The 20,966-nt window shown below is 44.5% G+C and overlaps 1 protein-coding gene across 2 annotated transcripts; it reads left to right on the top strand.

Annotated features, from left to right (window-relative positions):
• Positions 2,513 to 20,559, top strand: RAE1 (ribonucleic acid export 1). Of its 2 annotated transcripts, XM_005688316.3 has the most exons (13): positions 2,521 to 2,718; positions 3,125 to 3,201; positions 5,494 to 5,590; positions 6,174 to 6,278; positions 7,207 to 7,299; positions 11,029 to 11,115; positions 12,058 to 12,144; positions 12,262 to 12,333; positions 13,298 to 13,405; positions 15,477 to 15,583; positions 15,668 to 15,743; positions 16,322 to 16,516; positions 19,467 to 20,559. In XM_005688316.3, exons 3-13 carry the CDS (start codon positions 5,501 to 5,503, stop codon positions 19,551 to 19,553), a joined length of 1,107 nt encoding a protein of 368 aa, XP_005688373.1. In that variant the 5' UTR covers positions 2,521 to 2,718; positions 3,125 to 3,201; positions 5,494 to 5,500; the 3' UTR covers positions 19,554 to 20,559. The 2 variants fall into 2 exon arrangements, with proteins under 2 accessions (XP_005688372.2, XP_005688373.1); XM_005688315.3 differs by lacking the exon at positions 3,125 to 3,201 and having other exon boundaries at positions 2,513 to 2,718.

Below are 20,966 nucleotides of genomic sequence, written 5' to 3'. Positions count from 1 at the left end.
AGAAATTGATACTAAAATTACAAATATATTCAGTCTCTACTCACCTAAACATGGAATATAAACTATATGTGTGAGTGCTAAGTTGCTTCAGTCATGTCCAACTCTTTGCAACCCCATGGACTGTAGCCTATCAGGTTCCTTTGACCATGGGATTCTCCAGGGAAGAATACTGAAGTGGGTTGTCATGCCCTCCTCCAAGGGGTCTTCCCAACCCAGGGACCGAACCTGCAACTCTACATCACGTTGGCAGGCAGGTTCTTTACGACTAGCACCACCTGGGAAGCTCTGTGCTGCTGCTGCTGCTAAATCGCTTCAGTCGCGTTCGACTCTGTGCGACCCCAGAGACAGCAGCCCACCAGGCTCCCCCATCCCTGGGGTTCTCCAGGCAAGAACACTGAAGTGGGTTGCCATTTTCTTCTCCAGTGCATGAAAGTGAAAAGTGAAAGGGAAGTCGCTCAGTCATGTCCGACTCTTAGCGACCCCATGGACTGCAGCCTACCAGGCTCCTCCATCCATGGGATTTTCCAGGCAAGAGTACTGGAGTGGGGTGCCATTGCCTTCTATAGTCATTCATAAAAATCTCCTTGTGTTAAAACTGCAGAAGGATTTACTAATGTGAATAATAGCCATGACCAAAACTGAATTTTAATTACTTTTTTTCATAATTTCACCTTTATTTTATGGCTCAATAATCATACCGCCTGATATAGATGGTTTTGATCCCTCTTCCTGTTCCTGAGGGGAAAAGTTAGGTGACACCACTGCCTGTCTTCCATCTGCAAAGTCATATTTTGAGGGACAGGATGGTTGCATCCCAGTTCCACTTCTACTCACTGCCTTTGTAACTGGGAGAAGTTACAATCTGGCCTTTGTTTCATTGACTGTAAAATGGGGATAACAGTAATAATAGCTATTCTGTAGTATAACTGTTAGGGCAAGTGTGGGTTTGAATAACACCCTTGGAATGTTATTGCTATATTTGGTACACAGGCTGCTACTATTGTTCCACTGATAGGATATGCAAAAGCAGCTTGTCAATTACATATTCCTAAACCGCAGAAAGATTTTTTTAAAGTATGCTGAATAACCACTATTATACAAGAATCTGAATATAATAGAGGCTTCTGGAAGATTCCTTGGACATGGAAAATATAATTCAACACATATTAAACCCCAAAACATGTAAGACTGTGCTCGGTGCTATATATGTGGGCGTAAAACACAAAGTTTAAAATCCAGGAAGCTAGACAAGGCAAATACACCCATGACTGTATGAGACAGAATATGATAAGCACTGAGAGGACTTTGAAAGATGAAAGGAGAGATGGTATGAGATGATTCATGTGGGAAAGAATGAGGAAAGGTGTCACTGAGGAGGGGGTACTTGTCAGAGATGCTTCTGAGGTTTTGCTGGTGGCTCTGTTGCTTAACAGCTGTTTGATGTCTGACGAGTCACATTACCTCTCTCAGCCTCCTTTTCTTTTTCTATAAAATGGAGACAGCTACCCTATAGGGCTGCTCTGGAAATTACAGGAGATGGAGCAGCCAGATAATAAACAGCAGCCAGATAGTAAACGAGCTATTAGCGTTATTTAGACTAGAGTTCTTGAACTCTGGCTGCATTTTAGAATAACTGAGAGCTTTCAAAAAATATTAATTCCCTCTGTTCCACCCCAAACCAGCTAAATCAGAATCTTCAAGAGTGAGGCCCAGGCATCAGTTATTTTTTTTAAAGTTTCCCCAAGTGATTTCTAAACATAGATTCTTGGTGCTCAACTGTGGTCCGTTTGGCGACTTCAGCTGGGAGTTTGCTAGAACTGTAGGTTCTTAGACCCACACTGGACCTTCTGAATCTTCATGCTATAACTAGATCCCCCGGATCTTCAGACGTCAAGGTTTTTGGTACGCAGCCCACACTGAGTCGAAAAGGAGAAGGTTCAGTGTATGTACAACCCCCCCTTTTTGCCTTTAGATATTCATAAAGGGGGAGGGGAAAGCCAGCTAATATATTCAGAATTGGCATATGTGCGCCACAACAGTCCCTTAATATTACTATGGAACCTTACACTTAGCAAAAGACCTTCACTCGTGTTACTTCACTTGAGTCTAGCTAAGAATAGTCCTGGAAGTTGGGCATCATTGTCCTCATCTTACAGCTATAAACTGAGGTCATAGAGCCCAGATGGCTCAAGATACCCTAGTCGCAAACAGGGAGGCCACGGTAAGAACCCAGGCAGCAAACCACCAGCTATTCGAAGGATGGCCTTGAACTTGAATTAGCGGCAATCAGAATTTTGTTACAGTAAATTCACAAGAGAAGATTCTAACTACCTTTCTCCTGCCGGGACCGCGGAATTAGCAGAGCGGTTGCTCGGCAACTGCGTCGGACACCAACTTTCGACCAATCCGAAAACTGCTGGCACGAGAACGTCTAGGCTCGATAGTGCTTCTGCGCATGTGCCATTGCCTTGAGGGCGGAGAAGCCTTTTCTTTCCTTCCCTGACTTCCGGACGCCAAAGGAAGTGGCTCAGGGACGCATGCGTAGTGTCTCCGCGGTAATTCGGGTAATTTCCTCGGCGGGCGTGAGGGGACCCCAGTCCCTCGGGGTTAGTGTTCCTGTCACCTCGCCTTTGTCTCCTCCGCGCCCGAGCGGGGTCGCAGGCTCTCGAGCTCCTCCCGCTTCCCATCGCCGGCTTCCCTCCGCTGCGCGACTCTCAGGTAGGCCCCGTGCGGATTCCCCTTGTTCCCCGCCGCCATGGCGCTGCTGAGGCCGGGTCCCCGGGGAAGTGCGTCCCGCCGCGAGATGCTGGAGCGCGAGCCGGACCGTTGGCGAGCTTCCTGAGTGGCCCCTGGGAGGGACGTCGGAGTTGCAAGGGTGTCTTAAGATCACCGCCGGTCTGACCCCTTCGTTTTTCTTGTGGGGAAACTGAGGCACCGAGAAAGGGCAGAGTCGATGGCAGCCTCTGTCGCCTCTGCCCTTACTGGTTACACGTCTGGTTTCTCCTCAGATGCAAGCGGCCGCTCCCTGACCATTCTTGGTAGTCTCTCCCAGGGAAACGTGCTTGAGCTCCTTTGTTACACTTATCGCTGTCTGCAGTTAACTCTCTCTCTGTTTTCCTCCAAGTGTTTTATTAGATGCGTGTGCACACACTCCGCCCAGGCAAGCATCTGTGACACGCCAGGCGCTGTGCTGCGGGCCAGGTGTGTTTTAGGGGAGCATCCGGACAGTTCTGGGCCGTTTGGAGCCGGCACTCTCCTGGGGAGGGGGCTGGTTGCAGACAAGTCCCGGATGGGGACCGGTGCTGTGAAGAAAAGGGGCTAGTGATGGAGGATCAGGTGTCACACCTTCGCAAGGCAGGGAAGCCTCTGAGGAGAGGCGGTGACTTAAAAAAAAAGATGCTCCAAGAGTTTCACTGAACGTCACTTACACACTGTAACCCATTTAAAGGGCACATTTTGATGAGTTTGGAAAGTTTAATACAGTCGTGTAAGCATCATCACGGTGCAGATTAGACCATTTCCATCACCCCCAAAAGTTCACAAGAGGAGCTGCCTTTTTAAGTGGGACCTGAAAATTGGCACTGAGAAAGCTGGGGATTTGGGAAGGTATCTGAGTTTCCTGGGCTTCAAGAAAAATAATGAAATGTAGACATACTAGGTCTATGAGCGCATTAATAATCTCAAAAACCGATTCCCTCCATCGGGGGAGGCCGGGTCACCCCAGGGTGCAGGAACAGCTGGTAGGAATGCTTCAAACTGGGAGGCGCTTGTTGTGTTCACAGGCAGAAAGGAAACCCTCAGAGCTGGGGTGCTCAAGGAGGGAGTGAGAGACTAGGTAGGCTAGGGATGAGCACCTGCCTTCTGAACTTGTTGTGGGTTCCCAGTGTCCTGCACAACATATGGTCCACACAGGCTGATTAATGCTCCATGGTTGAGAAGGAGGAAGGAACAGAGATTTCGGGAGCTGTGCGTGCAGCTTCACTTCAAGTGGATCTTAGTGTCTATTTTTGTAGATGAGAAAGTATTAGTTGCTCAGTCATGTCCAACTCTTTGCAACCCCGTGGACTGTAGCCTGGCAGGCTCTTTGTCCGTGAGATATTCCAGGCAAGAATACTTCAATGGGTTGCCATGCCCTCCTCCAGGGTATCTTCCTGACCTGTGGATTGAACCCGGTCTCCTGCATTGCAGACAGATTCTTTACTGTCTGAGCCAGTGGGGCTAAATAATTTGCCCGAAATCATATATTTAGCTCCTGGACTTGATTGCAGAACCTTTGTCATTCCTTTGCTCACACAGTTAGCTGATGTTCCAAATACATCTCAATCATTTGAGTCAGAGGTGGTCAGCAAGTGCCACATCCTTGCACAGAGTTGCTTTTTGAGATATTAATGTACTCATAGACCTAGTATGTCTACACTTGATTATTTTTCTTGAAGCTCAGGAAACTCAGATATCTTCCAAAATTCCTCATAGTTTTCCCATTCTGTGTTGTCATCATAAGAGATGCTACTCTTGTTATCTCATGTCACTCAGCTGCAAGGCTCCTTGGGTAGGCAGCTGGATGTAAGAATTTACTAATCAGTTACAGAATTGAAAATATGACATCAATGTAAGTGAATCATCAGAGAGTTATATATACTTTCTCCTTGTAAGGAAAAAAGGAAACTTGTTTATGACCCACTGTCCACTAAATACTACATTTTCTACATAGATAATCTGATTTGATACTCAGAGCAACCCTGGAGAAGGTGTTAATATTCTCTGTATTTGCAGAATAGGGAAAATGAGGCTTGGTCCTATTAGGATCCCAGTTACGGGGAGTGGCAGAGGCATGGTTCTAACCTAGGTGGGCCTACTAGACTGGCACCCCTAAAAAACTCAAAGTGGGGAATTCTTGCAGGCAAATGTCCAGCACAATGCCAAACCAGATAAAGGTAGATTACTCTTTAAAACTGTGATTGCTGCCAAGATTGGTTGCTTTTCTTAGTAACTTCATGCAGAAATAGTGAACTAAACCAGAGTGCGGAAATTTGTACAAGGAAAGTGAACTGTCACTAAGTGGGAACCTGGAAGAACAGAACCTCCTGCTGGTTTCCTGTTGTATTCCTACTGCTCAGCACTGTGTCTCAAACTGTGTAAAAATGAATTTATTTTCTAGCTGGTGACTAAAAAATACTCTGCTGTAATGTATCAATATTGGTTAATTAATTAGGATGGATGTAAGAAGGGAACTGGATGTGGGATATATGGGAACTCTCCTGTCTTTGTAATTTTCCGTTAAAAACTGTTCTAAAAATAGAAAGCTTATTGTTAAAAGGCATTCTGCTTATTGCATATTTAAATCTCCTCCGAAGCGAGAAGCCTGACATCAAGTCATTTATTTATTTACTCTCTATATCTCTTCTATAACTTAACTGTATCTTTTTATTGCCTCTTAGGGATGTTTATTACTTAAGAGAGGACCTGTCCTTTACTTTTTCCATTATTTTTTAGGGCCAAAATGAGTTTGTTTGGAACAACCTCGGGTTTTGGATCTGGTGGGACCAGCATGTTTGGCAGCACAACCACAGATAATCACAACCCTATGAAGGTACCACATACAGCTTCACAGGATTTTTAGAAACAGCACAGGCCAGAGAGTCCCACATCCATGATAGCAAGAGAATCCCAGTTGGTGTGGGAGCCTCCTTTGAGGTGAAAACGCTGAAGTTTTGTTCAGCCTGCTTTCTCAGATACTGGAGCAGAGAAACTGTGTGTCCCCTGGACTAGTGTCCTATTTCCTCTAACATTCCTAGTCACCGGAATCACACGAGGCGCTTGTTAAGATTGCAGGTGCCCCGAGTCCAGTCCACAACTGTGGAATGAGAGTTTCTCTGGGAGAGGGAGGCAGGTGATGATGATGGTTGAGCACTGCGGGGCAGGAATGACCTGGTGGGCCATTGTTGGGAAACATGGCTGCAGGCCTGGCTTGCAGATGCTGCCTGCGGTCTAACAGTGCCAGTACTTTAACTGGCTGGGTTACATTCCACCTTTGTATCCAAGTAAGTGAGATCTGATTAATGTAGTTCTTGGGAACAGGAACACTTGACCTTGATGTATTGGTGAGAAAGAAAGCAATTTTGAATTAAATCGTGATGATGTATACATTTTAACATGGACTTTTTTCACCCCAGGATATTGAAGTAACATCCTCTCCTGATGATAGCATTGGTTGTCTATCATTTAGCCCCCCAACCTTGCCGGGAAACTTTCTTATTGCAGGATCGTGGGCTAATGATGTAAGTGCTCCTTAAACGCATGTTCTCTCTGTCATGTATCTCTCTGTATGCGCAGGGCTGGGTTTTTTGTTTCTGTTCCAACTGAATAAAGCAAACCTATGGTTTATTCATGACCTTTTTTTTAAAGAAATGAGTTTAAGAGTCTGAACCGTTCTGAATGGCAGGGATCACTTGTGCCATTTTTTAAGAAAGCAAAATCATATGCATCATTCAAAAATTTATACTCTAGTTCAGTATCTTGAATATATTCCCTGATCATGTGTCGTATTCATTGAAAATAAGTGTTGTCCCTGATGCTCTGTGTGAATTTCCCTTCTAGACATCCTGAAAGTGTTCTTTAGGCGTATGTTAAAGTTTTTCACCTTTAGCTGTATTAACAGTCCTGCATCAACACTATACTTACCAAACAGAAATTGTAGTATTCAAAAAGAAAGAAAAATTCTGGTAGAAAAAAAGGCAAAGGATGTTTAGAAGCACTTCACAAAAGAAGTGCATGTGGCTTGTTGGAGCAAACTTGAACCATATAACCATACTCATAATCAGATAAATGCATAGTGGCTTTGCTGCTGACTTAAGTGGGGGACTTAGGCGAGTTATCTTACTTCTCTAAGCTTCATATCCTGAAATAAGATGGAGATGACATTAAGTACACAGAGGTTTAGCTGTTGTAGAGATGAATTCAGATAACGCATACAAAGTACATCATGGGAAATCCTCAAGTCCCAGGAAGGGAGTATATGAGACACAGGGTACAGCTACCACTAGTTCAGATTTCAGCTTCTCCTTGCTGGTGCCAAATATTATTCATTTTATTATGTCAGTTTGATAGGGGAAAGTGTCTGTCATGTGAATTTGTGTTTATCTGATTATGGCTGGGAGCATAGGGGTTATCATTAATTGTTGTGTCTGCATTGTTTTATTACTGTAGGTTCGATGCTGGGAAGTTCAAGATAGCGGACAGACTATTCCAAAAGCCCAGCAGATGCACACAGGGCCTGTGCTGGATGTCTGCTGGAGTGATGTAAGTTTTATTATGTTTTTATATGACCTGAAATACAAATAGCATGTATGCATGCACATTTTAGAAATGCTGTTTCTGAATTTAAGTACGGTCATTGATTGATATTCATACAGTAGTCAGTTAACTTTTGTTATGTTAGCTTTAGCTAGTCTCTCTGAAAGCTTCTTATTTAAAAAATCCATTAATTTATTGACCTGTTTCCTTGAGCAAAGTGTTAGCTGCTCAGTTGTGTCTGACTCTTTGTGCACCCTGCATCCCCCATAGATTGTAGCCCATCAGGCTCCTCTGTCCATAGAATTCTCCAAGCAAGAATACTGGAGCAGGTTGCCATTTTCTTGAGCAAGGGGTTAGACAGTTAAAGCTTTTCGTACGTCTCTTGATGTGCCAGGAGCTTATGTTGTTTTAAAATTAGAAATTTACAGTCCTAGGAAGTAAGTCCTATGGGGAAAATTAGTCCTTTACCATTATTAGACTTTTGAAATATTTCCTTTCTTTGAAATTCTTTTTCCTCCCAAATACTGAACATTAGCATTATAAATTAATGTGTTTCAGTTTATTCAACTCTGAGCTCTTCTTTTTTTTTTTTTTTTTTTTTTTTTGAGGGGAGAAGGTGGGTGATTGGGGAGTTTAATGAAGGTATACCATTTACAAAGAAGCCAACAGGGATGGTGAAGTCACGCTCAGCGGGAGCCTTGGCTGTGAAGGGCCCAGCCTCCCTCCCCTTCTTCCCCTGCTGGCAGCTGAAAACAAATGCGCCTGACTCAGAGTAGGGCAGATGTGCTGAGGAAACTAAGTCTCAAGGTCCCTCCCCAGGCTCATATAATTTTTTTTATTAGATGTAGTTTGCAGGCAGTAGAATTAAACCTTCTAAGTGTATGATTCTGTGAGTTTTGAGAAATGCATAGAGTTGTGGTCAAAATATAGAAGAGATCCGTCAGCCAAAAGATTTCCTCTTGCCCTTTGTAGTCAGATCCTCCTCAGCTGCTTTCCCTGGAGACCGCTGGTGTGTTTTCGGTCCCTGTGTTTCTGCCTTTACTAGAACGCCATCAACAGAATCCTTTTGAGTCTGGCTGTTTTCAGCTCAGTGCACTTGTGGTCCAACCAGCTTGTATCTGGCAGTAGTTAGTCCCCCTTATTGCTGAGTAGTGGTGCATTGTATGAATGTTCACCATTTGTTCACCATCCACAAACTGAAGGACGTGTAGGTTGTTTTCCATTTTTGGTTGTGGTGAATAAATGCTGCTATAAACATTTTGTATACTGGATTTTCCGTGAATATAAATTTTCTTTCCTCTTGAGTTTATATCTAATAGTGGGCTTGCTGAGTCATAAGAAAAATTTATGTTAATTTTATGAGAAACACCAGACTACTCACACCATGCATTTATGTGATTGTATTTAGCTTACATGTAGCATTTATATAATTTATATAAACTAAATTTATAATTTGTAAATATTCTGTTTATAAATATTTTGAGTTGCTCCCATTTTAATCATCTCTGAAAGTCTTCTCTAAGGCATTTTTGTCATCTGTAAAATGTATTGCTGATTTGTCTGATTAGGTTATTATAAGATTAATAATAGTTTTAAATTACATGTAGAAAAACAGCCAGTTGAGTGGATTTTAAATACTTCTAATTTATTTTACCTGTCTTTCTTTCCTGATGAGAGAACAGGTCAGAATTGTAAGTTTCTTATCAGGTTTGGTAAGAAATAGAATTACCTGACGCCAGAACTCTTGCTCAAGTGTTCGTGGGTCACCTTTTACGGAAATGTACACAGCCCATTTCCTTTCTCTATCTCCATTAGAGTCACGCGCCGTCTAGTGGAGGAGCCAAAATATAGCCATTAAGAGTTCCAATTCAGGAAGCTACGTTCTTAGAGAGGCAGGATGCACTGTGCTGGGTGGACAGAACCCAGAAGGCAACTGTGAAGTTTGGGAAGGGTGCGCTGAAAGCTCCGCAGACGAGGCAAGAATTGAGCTGGATCTTAAAAGCACGCCGTTTGCTTATGGCTTTAGAGCACTGTTGTCCATTCCAAGCGTGGATTCAAATTTCAGCTCTGTCTTCACTTTTTGGCTTTTCCAAGTTACTTAATCTCTCTGAGTCTGTTATCCAGTCACTCAAAGACTAGCATGGCACTTGGGGGGAGTGGTTAAGAGACTTGCTTAAGGGAACATAGAGAAAGGCTGAGCCCAGACCTGGACCTTCTGTCTTCAGAGCCCATGCACTGACAACCTCCCTCACAGGGGCCTATAGGAAATAGGAGCTGGCCTGGAAGCGGAAGGCATGTATGGAAAGGCACAGAAGAGCCAGAGTTACCCTCGAGGTATAAAAGCCCAACTTGGTAAGGGTGATTCGCCAGCAGTCCAAGGATGCGGCTCGCTGCGTGGACACAGCAGGTGGAGCTTAGAGGAGCTGATTTGGGAGCGTTTAGGGATCTCATTCTTCTGCCCCAGTCTTTTGATAGACTGGCCTCTGTCTTGATGTGTCCAGTGGGGCCTGGCATCCTGTAGCTGGTAGGGTCAGCATTTCATGAGATTGAGGGGCCATTGTTTCACTCAGCCTCAGGACAGCCCACATTAGCATCTTTCCAAGGATTTGTGGACTTACCCTTAGAGCTTCATTAATAGAGTAGGTTTTCTCTCTTCTTTCAGATGTAGAGCTGGTGATAAGTTTTTGCTAGGGAGGGATAATGTTAATTCTTTGAGCTGTGGAACCAGAAATGAAGTGTTAGGAGTCTGCAGATTATGGCCCATGGGCCCAATTTGGCCCATTGCTAACTTTTGTAAATAAAGTTTTCTTGAAACACAACCACACTCATTCATTTGACAGTGTGTATGGCTGCGTTCTAGCTACAACACAGAATTAGGAGTTGCAACAGAGACCACTTGACCTGCAAAGCTGAAATATGTACTATATCACCCTTTAGGAAAAAGAATTGTTGATGATTGGTCTAGATTTTCTACTCGGTACTTACTATTTTTAAATTGTCTTGTACTTCATAATTGACCTACTTTATGAATTCTGTATGTGAATATTTTAAAACCATAACACAGTGATTGCCAATTTTTTAAGCTGTTCTGAAGTTTATATTGGACCAGTGACCATTGTAAATTGGTGTAGTTTTATTGCATGCACTTCAGAATGCTATTAGATGTTGAACTGAACACGAGTAATAATGACTGAACATATGTGGTATAGAGCAGAAATTGGGGGAGAAAGATACAGTATATGTGGCAAAATGTTTAGATTGGTGAACCTAGATGATGGGTTTGTGAATATTCATTGTACTGTTCCTGTACCTGTTGTGAAGGCTTAAAATGGATGAAAATAAGAAAAAAAAATGTAAGTGGCTCCTGGTAGGCAATACACATTGATACAGGATATGAAAGGCTATTCCTAGAGACCTGCCAGTGACCACGACTGCCTCTGAACAGTGAGCTGGGGTCAGGGAGGGACTTGGTTTTCATTACATAACTCTAAATGCTATTTAAATTTTTTATTAACCTGTTTACACATTGTCTCTCAGAAAAAAATCGATCATTGAAAAGAGCTGGAAATGTGTTTTGTATGTGACATTGTATTGCAATACACAAGCCCCCAAATAATTGGAAAAATTAAAATTGCAAAATAAAACTTTCCTCAGTATGTTCAATCTAATATCTAAATGTACATATAGAATTTTTATTTTTATTAGAATGTCAGAATTTTTTCTACTTTATTTTAGGATGGGAGTAAAGTATTTACAGCCTCATGTGATAAAACTGCCAAAATGTGGGACCTCAATAGTAACCAGGCGATACAGATTGCACAGGTAATAAATAATAAAATTTATTCTCTGCAGAGATGCTGGGCAAGGCAGGGATGTGATGATTCTTATTCTTTGTTACAGGAAAGGTGCAGTTCAACTATACCAAATCAATTAGACTTAAATATACCAGAAACCTCTTCAGCACAAAATAACACCAATTTTATGAGCACTCTCGTTTTTACTGATGTTTCACAAGTTCTATCAAGGGTCTTCTGCATTTGTGTGGTTGAGGGTTGCATCATAAGGAGCTAGTGATGTTCAGACCTGTAATAAAAGGCAGTGTTAAAACTGATCCTCAGCATTCCAGCACCCGTGTGTGGCTTGCCTTGTCCCAGGCTGCATTTGGTCACTTGTTCATTCACAAGTATGGATCAGTTGCCAATGATACCACAGGCACTGCCCTTGGAGTAGAAACACAGCAGTGAGTGAGAAGCACCCTTCCCTGTTTCAGGAGCTTTTACAGCCTGCTTGAGGAGGGCAGGCCGGTTCTTATGTGAAGACTGCTAAGAAAAGTAGAAACAATGAAGAGGAGAGAGCCTAGAACCAGAGGGTCAGGCCTGGTGGGGAAGAGCCTCTTGACAGTGAGACATTTTCAGGAAGGTGTCACATACCCTGAGATGGCAGTACTGTGTGCTAGAGCACTTCTTCGATCTCTAATGTTTGTCTTCTCAGTGACACAACTGTGGTGGAGTTCTTCCCTGTGAGTTGTTTCTGAGTACCTCCCCCTTCACTTTCATACTAGTTAATTATGGTTCAAGTCAAATTAAATTTTGTTGGTATGGAATGTTACACACATTGGTCATGGGGAAGGACTAAACTATCCTTTGGTTTTTGTCAAGTATGACCTCAATATTTGAGATTCCTTCTCTTTGAATTTCCAGAACCAAAGCTGTGTGGCATGTTATATTACGTTTACCTTGATCTGTTTTGGTTTTGTCTTGAAAGCATGATGCTCCTGTCAAAACAATACATTGGATCAAAGCACCAAACTACAGCTGTGTGATGACTGGGAGCTGGGATAAGACCTTGAAGGTATGCTGTATAGTCGAGGGACTTCCTGGCCTGACCAAGTGGACATTATTCTTACACTATCTGGATGTTAGTTCTGAATGGTTGGTCACTTGTCTTTTTTTTTTTTTGGTCTTTCAGTTTTGGGATACACGATCATCAAATCCTATGATGGTGTTACAGCTCCCTGAAAGGTGTTACTGTGCTGACGTGGTAAGGAATTTCTTACTTACCTTATAATTAGAGGACAACATTTAGAGGACAACATGAAACCCCTTCAGACTTTAATTATAGATGTGGGATGTAGTTTGGATTGCCTCAGTTGTCGTAAACCTAGATTTTTGTACTGCATATGTTCCAGAATTACAGAAAACTGGATGTCACACTTTTTTAGTCACTTCTTAAGCGAACATATTCAGTCACAGGCCATGCCGGCACTGGTCTGATGCGTACTGTACAAAAACTGGCAATAACTTTGTGATGTGGCACTAGATCCTTTGGTGACTGTCTCTGAGTGGGATAGAAGCTGAAGAACTTTCTCTATTGGTATAGCAATAAGTCTTAAGAGTGTATTAACTGCCCCATAATTCCACTTTCAGGAGTTTATCATGAGAAAAGTACAGATGTTCTTTGTTCTGTATAATAGATTGAAACATTGGAAATGACCCAGTGGGCCAGCTAGACAGACATAGTCGTTTGATTTGAGGGAATGTTACTTAGGTGGCCACCACTAGTGTTCTCAGGAATATGTGTGGAGCGGTGCTCACTGAACACACTTTAGTAAGGATGTGAATTATATAGAAACATACATATACACGTGTATTAACGCTTAAAAAACAAAAAGACAAGAGAAAACATACCATAATGCTGACAACTGTTAGCATTTGAAGGGGGTGGTAGAACAATGATTTTCATTTCTTTTCTATTCCTCAGTATATGTTCTAAATAAATGTTTCATAATATTTCATAGTTTAGAAAATGAGTCTTTTAAAAAGGTATGTTCTACTTTCAAATATGATTTCTCTAGATTATCTTGAAACATGTAAATACCATTGGATTGTTAAACTTAAAAAAAATTTACTTATTTTTGCAACTTTGAAAAAATTGATAGAATACTTTGGTATACAAAAGAGCACACCCCACTTTAAGTAGGTCTCTGCTTTCCTCTTTTTCCTAGATATATCCTATGGCTGTGGTGGCAACTGCAGAAAGGGGCCTGATTGTGTATCAGTTAGAGAATCAGCCTTCTGAATTCAGGAGGATAGAGTCTCCACTGAAGCATCAGGTGAGTCACGAATCAGATCAGGAAGCTTGTATTTAGCATCTATTAGGAAGTAAGTGCCTGCATGTGGAAATTGTTATACTGTCGGATATTAAAAGGAGGTGAATTTAAGGATATAAACACAGTGTTAGTGGGTAAAAACCGTCCTTGGCAGACATCCCCTGGGTAGTAGTAATGCTGCTGAATGGGTACACACCACAGTGAATTGGTTCCATCATGAGTCCATAGCTTCTGCCTTCAGCTCGGTCTCCACCTGCCACAGATTCTCAGATCTTCTTCACCCTCTTCCGATCCATCACTCCTTTGGCCTTTGTCTCTGCAGATCTGATCTGCAGCCTCTACTCCTAGAACACAGAAGCTGATAATTGGAAGCTTCCTCATTGTGCTCCTGCTGAACCTAGAACTCTGGCTGCACCTGCCTCTTCCCTGCCTTCCCCACCTGTTGAGGGGTGGGCCACGCTCTCCAGTCCCAGTTTTGGCTGGGCTCTGTGCCCTCTCACCTCTCAGGAGCCTCAGGCTATCAGCCACCCACCTCCCTCCTGTATCTCATCTTCCCCCCTTACCCCCCCAACTTTTGTTCATTGGCATAAGACAGACTCAAGTCTAATCCTGGGAAACAAACCTCTTCTGACCCCCACATCCTTAGCCGGCTAGGTACCTTTTCCCCTTGTAAGTCAAGTGTCTTAAATGAGCTTTCCTGGTTCCCCTACCTCCTACTCATTTCTCACCCACTCCTTTGAGACTTCCGCCCCTGTTACTCCACCAAAACTGTTTCTGGCACGGCCATTGATGGCTTCCTAGTCAGTAACTCCAGTGGATACTCCTCACCCTCATCTTCCCAAAGCCGTGGCACTCACCAGCAGCCTTACTGTGTGTTCTTAAGACTGTGCTTGGGCTCTATAATGCTGGTCTCTTAGCTCCTGCCTCTGCTTGCTGCTTTGTCTTCCATGCTGTATCTTGAGGTTCCGCAGGCATCTGCCCTGGGCCACTGCCTTCTGAACCTCAGCATGGTCCTGTCTGCTGTTCATGACTGTTGGTTAGGGGTGTGTGGTGGGTTGGAGTCTTGGATCCCTAGCTACCTACCCTCTGTGCTCCTGACAAGGGCACCCGCAGTCTGACGGCTCCTAGGCATGTCCCTGCTTCCCCCCACCCCCGCCCCCCGTATCTCAGCCCAATAGTATCCCATACCAGGCCCTCCCCACTGCTCCCAGCCTGCTCCTACCCATATGCTCTGCATCTCACTAGGTGGAGCCTCCACCTTTAGCTGTCTAGGCCAGAAATCAGGAGTTGTCCTTTACTCCCTGCCCTTCCTTTCCTCCTCCCCCATCTCATTAACCACCACGCTCACTTGCACCCTGTGTGTGGTTTCGAATCTGACCATTTCTCTCCTTCCAACTCAAAAGCAGCTCTTATTGAATGACAACAGGAGTGTGGACCTGTGTGTCTCTGCCTCTGGAGACTGGGCTATGGGCTGTTTGTTTGGGATCTTTTGTGGGGTCCAAGAGACCCTCCTTTGGGCCCTCAGGCTCAGTGTTGGATCAAGTGCAGTGTCTAGCTTTTGCATAGCTTATTCATGGTTTAAAAAGTTCTGGCCACATCCACTGTATGGTTGACCCTTGTTCCCACATCCTCCCAAGCCAACACTACTTCCCTTTTCCAGTTGGGAACGCAGAGACCCTGGGACACTGGGTGTCTTCCTAGAGGGCACTCGCTTAGTCAGTGGTATGCTGCACATCAAAGTGGCGTGTCCTCCCAACCCCCCAGGGGGTCAGTGCCAGAATAGGAGCTGGTGGGGCTGGGGGGCGCACGCCCTGCTGCAGTGACAGCGAGGCCTGCAGCGTGGCAAAGGAGCGGCAGCACCTGGACGGAGGCATGTGGTCTGCGGTTTATTCATGAAATCATGTGGCTAAATAAAAAAATAATGCCTGCTGGAGGAATGGAGACATCTTTATTGTGTTTGAGAAATATGTTTCTGGTTCTTTCAAAACCCAAAAATGGAGTAAAAGTCGTTTACGTTATTTATGGGATGTTATGCTTTACATGATGATGATATACTTTTTCTCCCCAACTATAGCATCGATGTGTGGCTATTTTTAAAGACAAACAGAACAAGCCGACAGGTTTTGCCCTGGGAAGCATCGAGGGGAGAGTTGCTATCCACTACATCAACCCCCCAAATCCGTAAGTGAGGCCTGGCCAGCTTGCAGATGTTCGTGTGAGACATTTTGTTTTGAAGGAAAGCTAAGTTGGGCCTTTGTTTTTCAGTGCCAAGGATAACTTCACCTTTAAGTGTCATCGATCTAATGGGACCAACACTTCTGCTCCTCAGGACATCTATGCGGTGCGTTTTTAGAAATGTTAATCCTGAGAATGTGTCTAGAAACTAGAGTTGGCGGTGGATAGCTGAGTCATTATGGGATCAGAAAAGATCACTGTCATTGTGTGTATTCATGTGCAGGGATAAATGGCTTACGTGGGAGGTTTCGGTTTTCTGTTTTTATGAACATGTTGACTCTCTTCATTCTCTGTTTCTGAAATGCAAGCTTAGGAGTTTTAGGGAGCAACTTCCACCTGTGTGAGTGCTGGTAGACAGTTGGTACGCTTAGCTAAAACTGAGAAATTTGCTATTTGCTGAAAAAGAAAAAGGTATTTTCCTGAGGTTTGCTTCTTGGTGCCACTAGCTTACATACTTATTAACTTCTGCTGACTTGTGTTTTTAATGAGAGACAAGATTCAGTCCTGGGCTATCAGTTGGTTCAGGAAGCGGGGCTGGTTTCTGATGTGATCAGCAGGCCATCAGCTCTAATGAAATTATGGTTGTTCATTTTATGTTCTCATTGAACCAAGAAGTCTGCGTTGTCAAAAACCCGGTTTTTCCTCCTTTCTCTGCTCCTCATTGTATGTATCCATCTTTTGTAGGTTAACGGAATTGCGTTCCATCCTGTCCATGGCACCCTTGCCACTGTGGGATCTGATGGTAGATTCAGCTTTTGGGACAAAGATGCCAGAACAAAACTAAAGACTTCAGAACAGTTAGATCAGCCGATATCAGCCTGCTGCTTCAATCACAATGGAAACATATTTGCATATGCTTCCAGCTACGACTGGTCAAAGGTGAGAATCCCCAGGCCTGCACTGGCACCGTCCGGCAGCAGAGCCAAGCTCTGGAGTACGGGAGGCCTGAGCTTAGTCGTGAGGCCTCTCCACACGTGCTGTGTGTCTTGCACGTGGCCTGTCACCATCACCTCACTGCAGCAGGAAGCAGCAGGGCCTCCCTCTCAGCCTTTGCCTGAGAACATGCCCACGTGAGGTGCTTGGTCAGCGTAAACCCAGCAGCCGACACTCTGGGGCATCTGAGTCATTCAGGGATGTCGGGGGTTGTTGGGTGAGAGTGACGAGGGCTCGGCAAGGCACCCAGCCTTCACCAGAGGCATAGGCTTTTTGTTTGTTAGCTGTTTGGGGAGGGAAGTTACAGACTGATGGGGTCCTGGTTGTGTTTGAGTCATCCCAGTGCCGTGGTAAAAGAACTGACCCTCGCACTCAGGTTTCAGCCACAGTCTCACCTCCACACGTGTCTGTCTTCACTCGTCCTGCCCCTCTCCCCTCCCATCCCCAACACACTTAACTCCATTCTTCTCTGCCTCTTGTTATTCCATCTTCTCTTCCTGTCCCCTGTCTCATTCTGCGGTCTGTAAGCACACACTTTAGCTGTTCTGAAACAAGCGTTAAGAATCCCAGTGTCTCCTTCCTGATAAACTCGCCCAGAGAGGTAACCACCTGCCCTCTTGTTTCCCCGCCTCTGTCTCTTCCTGTTTCCTGGAGCTGTAGTTGGGATCTCACTGCCTTTGTCCTCGTCCAGTCCAGAAGCTGCTTCTTGTCTGTGTTGGGCACCGTGGGCCACCCCTTCCTCTTCCATTCACAAAGCCTTCTCCCTGGCCTCTTGACATTTCTGTTGTATTCCTACTCCTGACTGCTCGCCCTCTCTGGTGGCTTCTGCTCATCTTCCCAACTCTTGCACGCAGGCCTTTTTCTAGAGTTCTCCTGCAGGTTCCTCAAGGCGCATCTGCATTCATGAAGCACCTCCAGCATAAGCTAGTGGCTCTTGTGTCCAACCTGCCTCCTGACCTTGTGCCCCAGTTCTCCCTGTGTCCCCATCCCAGTGGGGTGTCTGCACCTGGGTACCCCCTGAGCACCTTAGCTTAGGACATAAAAATCGGGTGGATTTTCCGACCTGTCTCCTTTTATCCTCCAGGCTTGCTGCTTCTCCTATGTTCCTCTTTCCTTAAACACCACCTGGTCAGTGGGGCAGAAGTCTTGGAATCGCCTTTGATTCTGCCTCTTTCTCTCAGAAGAGCTGGGCAGTCACTGAGCTGCATCCACTTCACCTGTGTGGTACATCTTGCCCGCTCGGCACACTGTTGACCTGTTCTGCCTGCTCTGGCCTGTGGGAGGCTCAGCCTCTCTGAGCCTTTGCTTCTGTGAGCTGTGCAGCTGCCCCTCCCCCGCCCCCGCCCCCTTTTAAGCAACTTCGCTGGGTTGTAATGGAAATGCAGTAAATTGCACATAACATATGTAAAAAGTATACTTTGATCAGTTTCAGTATCTTTATATACCCAGGAAACCATCATCACAGTCAAGATTAACAAACAGTTATCTCCCAGAACGTTGTGTATTATTGTAATCCTTTCTTTCACACACACACTGATTTCCTCTCTGTTGTTATGGATGAATTTGTGTTTTCTAGAATTCTATGCAGATGGAGTCATACGTAGGTACGCTTTTTTGCTGTTGAGTATGTCACTAGTTCTTTTTACGACTGAGTAGTATCCCGTGGTCTGGGATCACTGTTTTATCTGTGGAAGCCATACCCTCGGTTTTACAGAGTATGCTGTTTTTGGTTCTGCCTGTCTGGGGTTGGAGCCATCTTCTGGCCTGAGGCCCCAGTGTCCCCGTGGGCCTCTGATGGAACTCCTCTTCTTCACCTGCTCGACCTGCAGCCACATCAGAACTCTTATGTTTTACTCACATGATACTCAGGGTTTTGTTTTCAAGCCTTGAAAAAATAGTTGTAAATTCAAAGAGGTGTACAACCAAAGCTCGTTGATTTGAATGCTGCTCAGAATCCCTTAATCTGAACAGTTAATGTCAATTTACAGTGGAATACTTAATTATAATCTTTTAATTTTTAAAAAAGTTGTTTTAGAAGTTTTCCATTGTTCTTAATTGAAGGACGGAGTCATGATTATGTGATTAATATTAGGTTGCTGCTTTAGCATAACCAATAAGAAAAGCTGTACTTTGTGTATTATGAGAATGATTGGTCATTGGTTGAGCAGAATTTCTAGAACCATCTCGGCATAACTGTCAAGGAATGAGAATAAAGTGTGCCATTGCAGAGCAGGTGGCAGGGTACACCCAGGGCCCTTCCCACCTGTGTTCCAGGCCTTTCGGTTACCGTGGGCTTCCACTCCTCTGTCCTGTCCACCCACTCTGCTCTCTTCCTGTCCTGTCACTGTCGTCGTCACTTACAGCCTTTGTGGCTGCCATTCCTTTTTCCCCTTGTCGTTCATAGCCTGGCCTGAACTGGGTGTTACCAGCTCCCCCAGTGTCACCTAGCCCCCTCCCTCCCCGGCAGATACGCCAACACCTGCACTTCACCTCCCTTGGCGTCTGGGACGGCACGTCTGCTCCCTCTGATGTCACAGACCAGATGTCTCCTGTACTAAGAAACCTGCAGCTCATCCTCCACCACCCTCCTCTTCCCAGGCTGTGCTGTCTGGGAGTCGTCTCAGCAGTAAAGCAGTGGGTGGAAGGTTGACAGGAGTCTCAGTGCTGAAGAGAGAAATATGTAAAAGATCATCCTTCCAAGGGGACATTGCAAGTCCCACATCCTTAACCTTTTCTCTGGGGACTGAAGTTTTTAAGATTTACCGTTTACCTCTTTCACTCCTAAGAGATTATGCTTCACACACAGGGCATAGGACTTGGCATGTTAAAACTGCCCACAAAATGCAAACCTGACTTTTCATCAGTTTTTAAGATACTGTTTTTTTTTCCCCTTTAGGGACATGAATTTTATAATCCCCAAAAGAAAAATTACATTTTCCTGCGTAACGCAGCTGAAGAGCTAAAACCCAGGAATAAGAAGTAGTGGCTGGAGACCTGTGGGTTGTCCGGAGTTTTCTCTCCATTCTGCCTCGTCTCTGTACGAATTTGGGTCCCAGCTTTCAGTAGGTTGTCAGCCCTGGATGTGGATTTCAACCTCTGGAGAAAACGATGTCATTCTTTAGCAGTCAGGAGCCCGGTGGTCGCAGTGACTATCCGTCTCCATTCCACTGCCGGTTACAGGTTTCGTCTGTACCTCTAAGGAGATTCAAATCATTATAGACGTCCTTAGATTCACATGGGTGCCTGCCAGGTATTTGCAGCGCTTCATCCCGCAGTGTACGTATTAGAGAACATTGGGAAACATTTGGCGAGCCTGTACTGTATTTTGTAATAAACATTTTGAAGATTGTCTCCTAAGCTCCCTTTGTCCGACTCTCCTCTCACCCACCCATGAGCTCTGAAGTGGTGTCCTGCTCGGCATCCTCGTTGGGTTTTGGTTTGTGATTGCAGATGCCCTTTCGGAAATGAGAGATCTTGCCCCTCAGGAGAGGCAGTCCTGAGCTGGGGTTGTCTCTGCCTGTTGGCACAGCAGCCTCTCCAAGCATTGCTGGACAGAGTTTGGGTGTGCTTTTCTCTTGCTTCCCTCATTCCCATCTTTGACATTCTAGTGCTTTTCACCTCTGCTGGGTGTCCTGGTGACTGGAACATGGTTCTTCCTGTTTTGAGGGACAGCCGTTTGTGGGCAGAGCCCGAGTGGGTGATGCCTTTGTGGACTCCCAAGTCCACTGCACGGGAAGTGCTCTGAGCTCGTGCCCCCAGTAGCCGTAGTTTTGGAGTGTTTTTTTCATTTCATGTAATAAAATTCCTGATTGGTAAGTATCAGAAATGAGAGTCTATTGTGTTTTTACCCTGCAAACCCAAATGTTGCCACTTTACTCTTTGGGGCCGGTTGTAAATTAACTTGCTCAGTGTGGAAGTCAGGTATTGTAATATTGTAAGACGTTTGCCTACTCCTAAAAGACAAAATAAAGTTTTTTACTAAAAGACAACCTGCAGTCAGTGGTTTAAATTCTTCACTCATCAAATCATACATGAATCCAGACTGTTAACTATCTGGTTCTTTTGGTCTGAAAAGTTTTGTTATTTTCTTTTGGCTTTTCTAATTTTAATTTTTTGAGAGAGAAAGGCAGGCGCACTAGAAAGTTCTTAGTTTTCAAGTTAAATGTTTGCAGCTAATTTTTTCCTTTCCTTTGTGAATCAGCCTTGAGCCCTGTCATCTGTATGTATGTGCAGATGTGGCTCTGAAGAGAGCCAGGCTCTAGCCAAACTCGATTGTCTCGGTAGTCCACGTTCGCTGGAGATAAGAAACGTATCACATTTAGTTCAGCCAGAGTTTCACTGTTCTTTTTTTACAAGCTAGTGACTGGCTATGGTTGAAACTGACCATAGAATAGTA

The sequence above is a fragment of the Capra hircus genome, chromosome 13, assembly GCF_001704415.2.
Source record: "Capra hircus breed San Clemente chromosome 13, ASM170441v1, whole genome shotgun sequence".
NCBI classification, from domain to species: domain Eukaryota; kingdom Metazoa; phylum Chordata; class Mammalia; order Artiodactyla; family Bovidae; genus Capra; species Capra hircus.
Note: the sequence above shows the minus strand (reverse complement) of the source record. Positions and strands in the feature narration are given on the sequence as shown.